Here is a 12,211-nt window from a genome sequence, read left to right as displayed (position 1 = left end):
TATTCATACTTACTTGCAACTTAGGTATCTTAAAAAAAACTACTTAATTATTTTAATTAGATGTAAATAGTAGAGTATGTATTTAAATATAATAACATATATTATCATATGATTTGTTATGATATATCAGTTAATAATTAATAGCATATATTATTTCAAATTTTATATGGTCAATGGTGATAGATTAGATGGAAATTACATAATTAACTTATATAATTACTATATAAAAAAATATTTAAAAAATTTATATGTAAGTGATTCGGTCAATTTCGATTTGGTCAGGCCCAAAAAAGTGACAACCTTAGACCAAACCAAAAATCAAATTTTGGAGACCCCATGGACCAAGATTGAGTGGGGGAATTCGGTTCGGTCAATTTTTTCGATCCAGAACAAAAAAATTTCATCCCTAATTATAGTAAATTTCTCTAATTATTTTTTTTTTAGCTCACAAATCTGATGTTAAATTAACATTTTATCAATTTCAAACATTTGTTGAGCGCCAATTTGGAAGGAAAGTCAAATTTGTTCAAACTGATTGGAGCGGAGAGTTTCGTCGTCTACATCAATTCTTCCAAAGTCAAGGCATTTCTCATCATTTAATTTGTCCTCACACTTATGAACAAAAAGGATCCATAGAACGCAATCACTGTCATATCGTTGAAACTAGACTCTCTCTCATGGCTCATGCCTCATGCCAAAGCATTTTTGGTCTCATGCCCTTTAAGCTGCTTGTTTCCTCATAAATCAATTTCTTTCTCCTGTCATGGATTTTAGGTCCAAATTGTTTTTTTTTTTTTTTTGGGGCTATAGCTCATTCCACAAAGGCTACAGGTCTCTTCACCACCCTACAGGCCACATTTGCATAGCTAGAAATGTCATCTTTGATGAGACCCATTTTCCTTTTCAAGCACTTCATCTCGACTCTCCTTCATTCTCTATCAAGCCCACTAAAGCAACCAGCCCACTGACTTATCTTCCTTTGTTTGTGTTGGTAACAACCGTGGGTTCCACTACCTCACCCATTGCCTTACGTGATGTTACTGTACCATCATCTTGTTCACTCAACCATACAACTTCTCTGAACTTGTTGTCTGCACCCTTGCATGGAATAGAACCACCACTGACGCCAGCTCCTCAGACTCTTTCAACCACTCAATCTATCCATCTGATGCGCAGAAGGCTACAAAATAATATTTGGTGTCCTAAACAGTACACTGACGGTATTGTTCCATACTCTGACCAAGCCCTTACGGTGACTTCTGCTTTTGCTCCTATGGAACCAACATGTTTCACCGCTGCAAACAAAAAGCCAGCATAGAGACAAGCCATGAACAAAGAATTTGAAGCTCTTCTCTGAAACTGCACATGGTCACTTGTCCCTGTCACTTCCACCATGAACATCATTGGCAACAAATGGGTCTACTGCCTGAAGTACAATGTTGATGGTACTATCTAGTGCCATAAGGCCTGTTTAGTAGCCAAGGGGTTTCACCAATAGCCAGGACTCGACTACAGTGAGACTTTTAGTCCAGTAGTCAAACCAAAAACTATACGGCTCATTCTCTCCATTGTTGTAATTCATCGTTGGCCCATTTGACAGTTGAACGTTTCCAATGCCTTCAGGCATGGTGATCTCTCTAAAGCAATGTTCATTGCCCACCAGCAAGGATTTATTCGTCCTTAGTATCCACATCACATGTGCAAGTTGCATAAGGCCATCTAGGACCTCAAACAAGCCCCGCACTCATGGTATTTCAAACTCAGTAACCGCCTCCTTGAACTTGGTTTTGTTGCCTTCAAAGTAGACAGTTCCCTTTTTACGTATTATCAACACTCATTGGAACTCTATGTTTTAGTTTATGTTGATGATATACTTGTTACCAGTTTCTCCATGACTACCATCCATACACTGGCTCAAAACCTGTGCATTAGCCTTCCAATTAAAGACTTAAGGCAGCTTCATTTCATTTTGGGTGTAGAAGAACATTTCCAGCACAATGGTCATTTTCTCTCCCAACATAAATATATCCAAGACTTGCTCCTTAAGACTAACATGCGCAATGCAAAGTCTGTTTCTACTCTAATGTCCTCAGCTCATTCCCTTCAACTTTTTTACAATGACCCATTTCATGATCTGACACACTATCGAAGCACTATAGGTGCTCTTCAATATGTTTTACTTAAACGGCCAGATCTCTCAGTTGTTGTCAACAAGGTATGTCAGTACATGCAGTGACCCACAGTTAATCAGTGGACCACCGCCAAGATAATTTTACGCTATCTTCAAGCTACCGCACACCATGACCTATTTCTCACGTTGACCCCTTCCAATACTCTTTAGGCCTACTCTGGTGGTCCACGAGTTGCTACCTTATCTACAATGGATCCAATCTTATTTCATGGAGCTCTTGCAAATATCTCATTGTTGCTCACTCAAGCGTGGAAGCCAAATTTCGTGTCCTTGCAAATTGCATTGTTGAACTCATTTGGCTTTAGGAACTTCTCAACTATCTTGACATTTCTCTACATCAACCACCCATTTTATGGTGTGAATATTGGTGCCACATATATTTCAGTCAATCTTGTTTTTCATGGTCATACCAAGCATGTGGCTATTGATTTTTATTTTGTTCGGGAACATGTTAATCGTGGTTATCTTAAGGTGCAATTTATCTCAGGCAAGGACCAACTCATGGATATTCTCACTTCATACTATTGGTTTCACCCAAATTTGTTATCTTACGAGACAAACTCAATGTCACCAATGCTCTTTTGAGCTTGAGGGGGCATATAAGTGCTCCAACTAAAGGACCCGACAATCTTGCCAAGTTAATAGCCAAGAACCCCTCCACAGTTGGTGACAACTTACTTAAAGATTGAAATATATCTGAATAGCCTCAAGTCTATCCATGTATTAAGCTACATATCAAATCTCCATGATTCCAGAAGCTGTCTCCAACATTCACTTTGTTTCCCTTTAATATTTCCATTAATTGCACTATTGACTCTGTATATATTACAACAAATGTACATAATATTTTTGGTGAATAAAACAATATTGTATACCTCTTTACTAAGTAATAAAGTTGTACGCAACCAAGAGTGACCTGACATAATAATATAGTAAAAAATACATAAAGGGGTGATAGAGAAGCATGGTCTTCAAAGGCAACAAGAAGAAAAGACGAAGCATGGACCATGCTTCCTAGAGACTTCCTCAAACTAAACTTGGATGTCACAGTTAGGACTACCTTTAACATGTTAGCAACAATCTGCAACAACAACAAATGACTTATTTATGTTTGAACAGCTCGAGGGTGCCCAGATGACACCAAGTATGGGAGAAGCACGCTTCGCATCATTAGCAATTAGAGGATGAAACAAATAATCATAGAAGGTCACCCATTGGACATGATTATGATTATCCAACATGACCAAGTTATGTCATACTAGAAGATCTCACCCGTGGTCAAAGACATCACAAAGAAAAATATAAGATGATAAATGTAATGCCCCCAAGTCACCACTTGGGATGGAATAAAGACTCGGAGCATCGGAATATGCAACACATGGTTACTTACCCCCATTCATGACAATTAATATGCAATGCATCATAGTAAGCAACTAGCAGTATGCAATACTTGATACCAAAATGAACAAAACATCCCAAAATATTAATTAACCATAAAAAGGTACTTCCTCACTTAAGAGGTTCACATAAGTTCAACATAACGTGGGAGATAGAATCTCATAATATTGAAACTACATAATCAAATTAGTTCTCACATTCGCTCTATGGTATATGGACTCAAAGCTATGAACATTAAAATTAAATCCAGCCTTTGCTCAAGATCTGGCTTTTCCTCAACCATCTGTATCCAATGGTTCATCCTGCTCGTCAAAAGCTGATCATGACACAACTTTTACTATTTCGGTAAATGGTAGTGGGTCCACAAGGGTGAGATTTACTTGAAATATCAATAAGTTAAACAATCAACTTGCACAGAGATAAAATATGCATAATTAATGAAAAACATGAGATGCATGTTATGTAAATAAAAATATTTATATTTGTCTCCAATCCATATTCCCCAAAATCTTTTAAGAAAAATTTTAATGCACATTTTCTTATAGAGAACATTTTTTACTTCATTTTTTCAAAACATAATACTTTATCGTTATTAAAGTCATCCATATCATTAACATAACGTATGGTATCATCATAACTCTCCATTATGCACTGTGAATACTTATCGGTGACCATACTACAACTCATGTTGAAACTACGTTATTTGCAGACTTGTTCTCAACGCATTGGTAACATAAAATTTTATTATAACATAACAACATAACGTATACACCCACCAGCTTTAGGCGTCATAAACAACTTCGCTTCAGTATTCTTTAAAAAGAATCCATTCGAATCTCGTTGACGGTTTTTTGTCAACTTAGGAGTTATCACTCCAGAGTGGACAGAGAAGTTATACTAGGATAATTCTCCATCTTAGCCTTTGGGGTCGTGACAAAATTTATTTTTCATGCAATGCTTGAAAATCTTTTTCATGACATGTGCTTGTGAAGTATGCTTTATGAGAAAATGACAAACTTCATATAATATGCTAAAATGGTGAAAAATTACACATGTGATGTAAGCAAGTAATTAAATGCTCAATGATATGTCACATCATGTTTGATGCTCAAAATGACATTTATATCATGAAAGTGACATTTATACATAAATCATAAATAAATTATCTAAAAGTAAGTTAGAAGCTAACTTATAAATTTTTCAGGTGTTAGTAAATAGGTGGGCTGTAACAAAAGGTATTTTAAGTTAGGAATTGCATAACTAGAGAGATTTTCATAATCAAAGGGTTCAAAAATCAGTATTTGCTAAACTGCCCTTATATTATCCCAAAATTGCCACTTAGACCCTAAATTTTTATTATTTATAATTTGGTCCCAAATTTCACAACTCCATATTTTCCATGTTCTAAAACCATTTATCCCTTTAGAATTGCAAGAATCAATTCACAATTATGCCAAAATCAACCAACCCGTGGCATGCATCTTTGCGGGCCTATTTGTGATCTCAAGTTTACAACCTTTATGGATGCATGTGTGCTCAACTTCCATCAAGTGGCAACCATAAATATGATCTTAGGGACATGTTTATAACATAAATTCAGGTCTCACGAATTCATCCCAACACTTATGCATTGATTAAAATCAAATTATCACAAAACCATCAAACTAAGTATATGCATGATGTTTCTAACTTTTCTTTGTCAAAGAGATTTAAAACCTAAATGAATCATCCATTTTGTGTGAAGAAGGTAGAGAGAGTTGTGTGAAAAAATTAGGAGTGGAATGGGTGTTTATAGGACTCCATGGCAAGTGAGGGTGAGGGGTATGCTGCAATGGCTTGAAGAATGAGGGAGCTGATTGGTGGAGGTGGGTGGTGATGGTGTTGAGTGAATTTTCAGATTTTTTCATGCTATGGTTCAGATGAATACTGCCCTATATTTCATGATTAACCCATGGAAAAGAGTTAGAAGGAGACTATAGGTTCAGTGGGTTGGCTTGCTTCAGAAAAATAAAACAAAAAAACCCAAATGAAAACACACAATGGAAGTCGATTGGTTTACATCAAAATTGTCCAGATTTTTGCATCATTTATTGTCCCTTTTCTCTTGGTCTGATTTGAGGTACTATTACAATCATTTGCAAGCTTTTTCAGGTGAGGAAGAGAGGAGGGATTGGCTGCCAAGTGATCATGCTCGAACAGAAAAAGAAAGAGATGAAATGGGTGGTAGTTTAGCCGAGTGGTTTAAGTGTGTGCCTCTTCATTGAGCCAATCGATTTATGGTCCATAAAAGAAGATTGGACAAGCATAAGAATTACAAAATTTGAAGCACTTCTAAGGGTGAATTGGGCAGAGGTGGTGGCGTGTGGAGGTAAGCAAAATAAATGCAAAAAATCTTTGAAGAGCCAATGGTACTCGGTTTGAATTCAACTTCACTTCTTAGGTGAATAGTTAGGTTTTTGTTTTTGGTTTCTTGGAACAGTTTTGAATACTTGCTAGGTCTGATTCTAAGGTGACATCATGAGGATAGGGCTAGAAATCCTCTTGAAAATTGGTTGAAGGGGCGTTGGTTTGGGGTGATTTGATGAAGGGTACTCAGTTTGCTTCAAGTGAGCTGATTAGTGGTTTAGTTGGCATTGGCATGCCTTTGGTTCATGTGACATAGGTTGGGTTAATCCTAACCTTCAAGAATTGTTTAAGAGTGATGCAAAACATGTGCAAAGGACGAGAATTTCAGATTTAAAAATATGAAGAAAAATGTTTCAAGAAAACTCTGCAAATTCATGATGCTTGAGTTACTATTCATGAGTGAGATGAGTAGTGATCTTAACTCAAGTTAAAAACTTAACCAAGGTTGAATTGGGAACCCTAGGGGCGTGTGTTTGGGGCTTGGGTAAGATGGAAATTAATGGTATGGTGTATGTTGGTCCCATTTGGAAGAATGAAATGAAATACAAGGCTTGAACTTCATGGGTTGTGCTTTTTATTGGGCCGTATGAACAAGCATTGGTTGTGGGCTTAGGAGTGAGCTTATTGATGAGTTTTATGTCCAGATTTACTGGTCCTATCCTTAGCTTCAATAGTCCACTAAGTTGGGTCCCAATCTTTGGGTCTTTTTTCAATTGGGTCATAGTCTTGAATCTTACTAAGTTGGGCCCAATAGTCTAATATCCAATAAGTTAGACTTAAGATCTTGGGTCCTATATGTTGGGTCTAAGGTCTTATATCTCCCAAGTTGGGCCTAAAGCTTTTAATGCCTATCCTTAGCCCATCTCATCTTAATAAACCACTCTTAGACTCTTCTAAATCCATCCAAATTGAATCCAATTGCCTAGCCTATCAATATGCGATGTGTCATTCTTCTATTGACCTCTTGGCATTAATCCTCAAAATTTATAAAGTTTTAATAATTCTAACTAATCCAAAGGTCCGAGCTCTTATGCCAATTCAAGCTCTAAAATTTCTCTAAAAAAAAAAAAAGAAATCACAACTTATACTAGCTAAGATTATGGGTGCTAAGGCCAAATCCTAAGGAATTTTTAAGTGGGGTTTTACAATAAAAGAAAAATAATAACCTTGTCACCTTGCAATTATTTTATATCATTATTTCAAACTAAAAGTAATTATGTAAAATTAAAATTATTTTTGATGAAATGACGTAATTAGGTGGTTGAATATAAGAGATAAAAGAGTTGTAAGTTATCATTAACCATAAATAATTAATAAATAAATCCCATTTTTTTACTTTTTATCTAAAATGTATAGCATACTCTATTTATTTTTCAATTGAGCTGAAAATCATTATTTTTGAATGATTTCAAGAGGAGCTCTCTCCGGGCCTGCCATAGACCCAAACCGGATTAAGACTAGGTCCGGGATCGACCCAACCCAAATTCTAAACCCATCAAACCCAAGTCTCACCCTCTCTATCCATAAACCCTAGCGTCCCTTCCCCTCCATCACCGCGTCTCCCCCCCCCAGCATTCCCCTTCACTTTCACACTCTCCACCAATGGCCGCCGCCGCCGCCCGCCCACTGGTAACCGTCCAGTCGATTGAGGGAGACATGGCCACCGACTCCGCCACCACCGTTCACCTACCGGACGTTATGAAGGCACCGGTCCGGCCCGACGTTGTCACCTTCGTCCACTCCAACATTTCAAAGAACAAACGCCAGCCGTACGCCGTGTCCAAGCGTGCCGGCCACCAGACCTCAGCCGAGTCCTGGGGAACTGGCCGCGCAGTGTCTCGTATCCCTCGTGTCCCGGGAGGCGGTACCCACCGTGCCGGCCAGGGTGCCTTCGGGAACATGTGCCGTGGGGGTCGCATGTTTGCCCCCACCAAGATCTGGCGGCGCTGGCACCGGAAGGTCAACGTTAACCTCAAACGTTACGCAATTGTTTCGGCCATTGCCGCCACCGCTATACCCTCCCTAGTCCTCGCCCGCGGTCACCGCATCGAGTCCGTCCCCGAAATGCCCCTCGTAATCAGCGAATCCGCCGAGAGCGTTGAGAAAACCTCCGCGGCTCTCAAGGTTCTGAAACAGATTGGTGCTTTTCCCGATGCCGAAAAGGCCAAGGATAGCCACGCGATTCGCCCCGGTAAGGGTAAGATGCGTAACCGCCGTTACATCAATCGTAAAGGCCCACTGATCGTGTACGGATCCGAGGGTGCGAAGCTCGTGAAGGCCTTCCGGAACATTCCTGGGGTTGATATCGTGAACGTTGAAAGACTTAACCTGCTGAAGCTCGCTCCCGGTGGTCACCTCGGGAGGTTTGTGATCTGGACAAAGTCGGCCTTCGAGAAGTTAGACTCGATCTACGGGTCGCTCGAGAAGCCGTCGGAGAAGAAGAAGGGGTACGTGCTGCCGAGGTCAAAGATGGTAAATGCTGACCTTTCGAGGATTATCAATTCGGACGAGGTGCAGTCTGTTGTGAAACCGATCAAGAAGGATGTGAAGAGGGCGCCTTTGAAGAAGAACCCGCTCAAGAATCTCAACACCTTGCTGAAGCTGAATCCCTACGCTAAGACAGCCAGGAGGATGGCGCTTCTGGCTGAGGCCGAGCGGGTCAAGGCCAAGAAGGAGAAGCTTGACAAGAAGAGGAAGCCAATCACCAAGGTATTTATGAGTTTTTTTTTAGGTATTGCAGCTTTATTATTAACGGATCATTTTATTATTAATTTTAGAAGAAAGTTTAAAATATTATTTTTTTAATATTATTATTATTTTAAAATTTTAAAAAATTGAATTAAAATTTAAAAAAATTGAATTATTTATTATATTTTTACGTGAGAATTTGAAAAAATTATAATAATTAGATAAAATAATATGAAATAAGAATTTTGTGTGTCATCCTACTTGTCAAACCAGCCTAACTTAAAATGTTTCATTTATGTCTTCTAAATACTATGTTCTACCATGGAAAACTAGAGTTGTCCTCTCATTTTAATCTAAATACCATGTTCTTATGATTAGCAATGTGCTCTCTTGTCTCAGCGGATGTTGTTGGATATCGCTAATTTGTTTTTGTTTTGGATAAGAAAGAAGATTTTTCTGATTTTTAACTTGTGAAGAAATGTTATTCTTCATCCTAGATATTGTTATCCTAAGAGTATTAATATTGGAGTCATCAAATTTATCTTTAAATTTTGATGAAAAGTACATATTTTTTATATATCTAAAATTTCTTTGTCCATAACTCTACATTGAATTAACTATTGAATTCATTAAATAATAATATAATATTATTTTTTTTCATATTTTATAATTACACTAATCATATGTTAATTAATAATTTAAGTTGATTCTTACGTTATTATTACAAGACAGTTAGAGATTAAATGTGAATAAAAAAGACCATTGGAGATTAAACGTGAATAAAAAATAGATTTGATGAGTAAACAATAACTTTTCAAATTTAAAGAAACCTATATATTTATTGTAACTCAAAGTTTCACATTTATCTTTTTAACTAATCCAATGCAGTTCTCTTTTGATAAAATTCAACATATTTTATATTTGACTAGACTTTTAACAAATGTCAATGTTCTGTGGCTGTTCATTTTAAGTGTTTAGGCGCAAGAGATCACTTAAAATGTGTCACATCCCCAATTATTACTGTAGATGTCAAATCAAAATCTATGAGGAAGAGTAGCATTGTGCTCTGACTTGTTTGCCCCGTTTGATTCCTTCTTGCACGATCAGCTTTGGACTGAATTGAATATGATTCTTTTGTGACTGACTGGTGTATTTGTCGTCATATTTAGATGTCTTCTTCATTTCAATATGCTTATATGCACATAGACACTGAAATTCGTAATTTTCTTTTTGAATTGAGCCTCGACCATGGTACAAACTCTTGTGCTTGCATACTTTGCTAAGTTTGCTTATCTACTTAGCTTCTATTTATGACAATGATCAGTTAATTAATGGAAATATGTTGTTTCCTTTTTTCTTTTGGATTTTTTAGGAGGAAGCTACTGCAATCAAGGCTGCAGGGAAAGCATGGTACCAGACAATGATCTCTGATAGTGATTATACTGAGTTTGAGAACTTCACAAAGTGGCTGGGACTCTCCCAGTAATACTTTTCTGGTTTCATCTGTATACCCCTTGTTATTATTTCTTGTTTCACTTTGGTTGTGTTTATCTAGTTTGTTAGCAGTTTTGAGATGCGGCTGAGATTAGGTGGAGGAAATGCACGTAATAAGATGCTATTTAATTTTTTTTTCTTTCTTCTCATATTTTTACCCTGATTTCTCCCTTGATGGAAGAGGTTTTGTTTTCGGAACTTAATTTAAATATTTTAGGTGTGTAGTAGACATGGTCGGTCAACTTGCTCTCTTTGGATATATTATGCACTTTAGCTTTTTGACAGGTTAAAATTAATGTTGGTACCTTTGCAATATTATATGCTAATCCATGATTATTTTTCCCTTCACAACTTTTTTGTTGTGATCATCTCAGCTCTCCTCCAATGACTTTGTTGCACGTCTACATTCTACTCATGCCTGCTTTATGTAGTTTTGTAAAAGTACTACTGTTGGGATGGTAAATATTGCTCTGATTTCTGAGTATGATATGTGCCTCGGTTACATGGTGGTCGAAAGTCTATTTTTAAGTAGAATTTTGTTGTGTTACTTGGTGGGAGTTTTGTGACGGTGCTTTCTTTATAATCTTTTTTAAGGGAAAATTATACTTTTTACCCTCAAACTAAGTCATTTTTCATTTTGCACTCTAAAGTCTAAGCTACAAAAAGCTTCAATTTTCATTTTAAACTACCAATAGGTTTTACTTTTCACCCTCATTGAAGATTGTGCGACATGTTCAGTTTTTTGTCATCTTAATGGCCATATCTTAATCGAGGTGTAACTTGAAAAAAAAAAAAATATAGGTAGCTTAAGATTGCAAACTGAAACTTTTGGTACTTTAGGGACTGAAATATAGGTGTAATACTTTGCTGTCGTTTTACTTATATAGTAATATATGGGATAGTATATATATAGCTGATAGTTTGTGGGTAAAGTGTAATTTTTCCATCTTTATTAGAAGATTGTTCCGTTGGCCTATGTAAAAGATTAAGTTGATATCACTGAAAATCAAGAAGAGCCAAACCTACCAAACCTGCAATCATCACTTGCCAAAATCAGTGCTACAGATAAGGGATGAAGAGCTGTGATCCTGTGGATTTTATTTTGAATTATATAGCTGTAAAACTCAAATTAGAATGTTGCATAAATGTAGGAAATCTGTTGTAATTATGTGTATATATACACATCCTGTAATCTGCTAAACTATTCGAACGAGCATTACACAATTCTTCAAAACTCTTCTTTACTTTCTTTACATGGTATCATACTGACCATCAAAAGACCAACGTCTACCAAGTGTCTTCCTCATCCCCTTCTTCATCCAGCATGCCTACTCAACAAACAACATCTTCATTTGTCGTTCCCATGACCAATGTTGTTACTGTTAAGCTCAATTCTGAAAACTATCTCATTTGGAAGGCGCAACTTGTGCCTTATTTTTGTGGCCAAGATCTATTTGGCTATCTCAATGGCACTGCAACTCTTCCTCTACAAACCATTTCTACCTCACACCCCGACAGTGGCACCATCTCTGAAATACCAAATCTTGCTTACTCCCACTGGGTACGCCAGGATAACATCATTCTTAGCACCTTAATGTCCTCTCTCTTTGAAGGAGTCCTTGCTCAGGTGGTTAACTATACCACTTCACATGTTGTTTGGCATGCCTTCGACGAGAATTTCTCATCCAGATCTCGTGCAAAAACAGTGCAAATACGCACCCAACTGGCGACTGACACCAAAGGTAATAAGTCCGCAACTTAATATTTTTTGTTTATCAAGAGACTAACCGATGAATTAGCCATTGCAGGCCAACCTATGACCTGGGAAGACGTGATCACATATGTGCTCGCAGGGTTAGGCCATGAGTATGACAGTTTTGTGGCCTCCATCTCTGCTTGGACAAACATGATTTCTCTTGAAGAAATCTACTCTTTGTTGCTCACCACAAAAGCATGCATCTCTTGGCACCAACTTGCTTCACCTTTTCAACAAGCATCTCTTAATGTTGCTCAAGAACAATTTCAGCAATTCAC

General features: G+C 37.3%; 1 protein-coding gene across 1 annotated transcript; it reads left to right on the top strand.

Annotated features, from left to right (window-relative positions):
• The first annotated feature begins 7,273 nt into the window (after window positions 1–7,273).
• Window positions 7,274–10,544, top strand: LOC109020221 (60S ribosomal protein L4). Its single transcript, XM_019002643.2, has 2 exons — window positions 7,274–8,704; window positions 10,056–10,544. Exons 1-2 carry the CDS (start codon window positions 7,598–7,600, stop codon window positions 10,167–10,169), a joined length of 1,221 nt encoding a protein of 406 aa, XP_018858188.2. The 5' UTR covers window positions 7,274–7,597; the 3' UTR covers window positions 10,170–10,544.
• Window positions 10,545–12,211: the final 1,667 nt, after the last annotated feature.

The sequence above is a fragment of the Juglans regia genome, chromosome 3 (assembly GCF_001411555.2).
Source record: "Juglans regia cultivar Chandler chromosome 3, Walnut 2.0, whole genome shotgun sequence".
Classification (NCBI taxonomy): Eukaryota; Viridiplantae; Streptophyta; class Magnoliopsida; order Fagales; family Juglandaceae; genus Juglans; species Juglans regia.
Note: the sequence above shows the minus strand (reverse complement) of the source record. Positions and strands in the feature narration are given on the sequence as shown.